The sequence below is a fragment of the Hipposideros armiger genome, unplaced genomic scaffold (assembly GCF_001890085.2).
Source record: "Hipposideros armiger isolate ML-2016 unplaced genomic scaffold, ASM189008v1 scaffold_21, whole genome shotgun sequence".
In the NCBI taxonomy this organism is placed as follows: domain Eukaryota; kingdom Metazoa; phylum Chordata; class Mammalia; order Chiroptera; family Hipposideridae; genus Hipposideros; species Hipposideros armiger.
In genome coordinates this window covers 5,600,335-5,601,669 of record NW_017731371.1, presented here as the reverse complement: position 1 = coordinate 5,601,669, position 1,335 = coordinate 5,600,335, and the positions used below count along the sequence as shown (strand labels likewise).

Below are 1,335 nucleotides of genomic sequence, written 5' to 3'. Positions count from 1 at the left end.
CCTAACATCTCCCAGCTTGAAGCTTGCCCTCCATGATAGCTTACTGTTCACAGCTGAGCTGCATACTGAAATGGGATTGGTGCCATCCCTTCCTTACAGTGTGACAGACTTCTGGCAAGAGTATGATGTTAAGTTTTTTACCATCTCTCTAGTCTTGTGGTTTTCCCTCTCCCACTGTTACCAGGAAGGCCTGAAAACATAGTATTCTACAGCTGTGTGGATTACATGACTCCTGATGCCTAACATTCAGAGTTTGTGTCTGAACATGTTCTTTTGTTTCCTTCCAATATGAACATTATAAGATGTATTCAAACCTGTGAACTTGAACATGAGTTTGCTAGTAGGGAGACAAATTGGGTTCTAGACTTTACCTTGATGACACTTAATAACCTTTTATTGTTTTCTTACTGGGAATCTTTACATATCCTCATCAGCGACCAGAGGAGTGATACTATTATTAAAGAAAATTGGGGCTTCTTGTAAACATTCTTGAGAATCCTTGACTTCTTGGAAGGGATGGGCCCCCAGCTCAGCTTCTAGCTGCTGAATCTTCCTTTCCTTTTCCTCTAAAACTTCTTCCAGCTGAGTTATCTTCTCAGTCTGCAGGGAAATCTGGGTCGATAGCTCCATAATCAGGCTTATTTTTCGATCGCCTTCTTCCACCGGCGGGAGACTGCCACAGGACTCGTCCGGTGAGTTGTCTCCTAAAGCAAACCAGAAAAGGGAAGTCTGAGCAGTTTTAATTGAATTTCCCAGAACTCAAAGAGAGGGAAGATGAAAAGCTTCATTTCTCACGTTCTTAAAAGAGCACACAGATGTTGTGTCATCTGGTCAGATATGCTGAGAATGGAATCTGGATCCAGAAAGGGGAAAGATTCTGGGTGCTCATGAAAAAGAAACTTGGAAGCCTCTGGAGAGGGAGGAGAATCAGCTTTTGCCAACTCTTTTTTATACACATTTAACTTGCAATTAACCATGGGAATGGGCTGTCCTTGAAAATCCAGTCTACAAACAACAGCTACCTCAAGTTTCATGTTATCCTTTTCCCTAAGAATTTTTCACAAAGAGCTATAATCAAGTAAAAATATGCTTCAATTTGAATTTTAATTCGACTGGGGAAAAAAGGTCATTACTCCTTTTGGAAGAAGTAAATGAGAGAATAGACTAGTTTTTTAACCCAAGTCCGCTTTAGAGTTGGCAGGGGTGTAAATTTTTTTTTTAAGCTAGAAAATCACTTTATTTTTATTTTTAAATTTTTTGTATTGTTTTTAAATTTTATTTTATTTTTTTAAATTAGTTTCAGGTGTAAAACACAGTGCAATAGTTATACTTTTA

General features: G+C 38.6%; 1 protein-coding gene across 1 annotated transcript in view; it reads right to left on the bottom strand.

The window, feature by feature from the left end:
* Positions 1-417: 417 nt before the first annotated feature.
* CCDC192 (coiled-coil domain containing 192) overlaps positions 418-1,335 on the bottom strand; it is a 223,253-nt gene continuing 222,335 nt past the window's right edge. Inside the window, 1 exon segment of the mRNA XM_019635319.1 lies at positions 418-684. Coding sequence (XP_019490864.1) covers positions 418-684 — 267 coding nt within the window.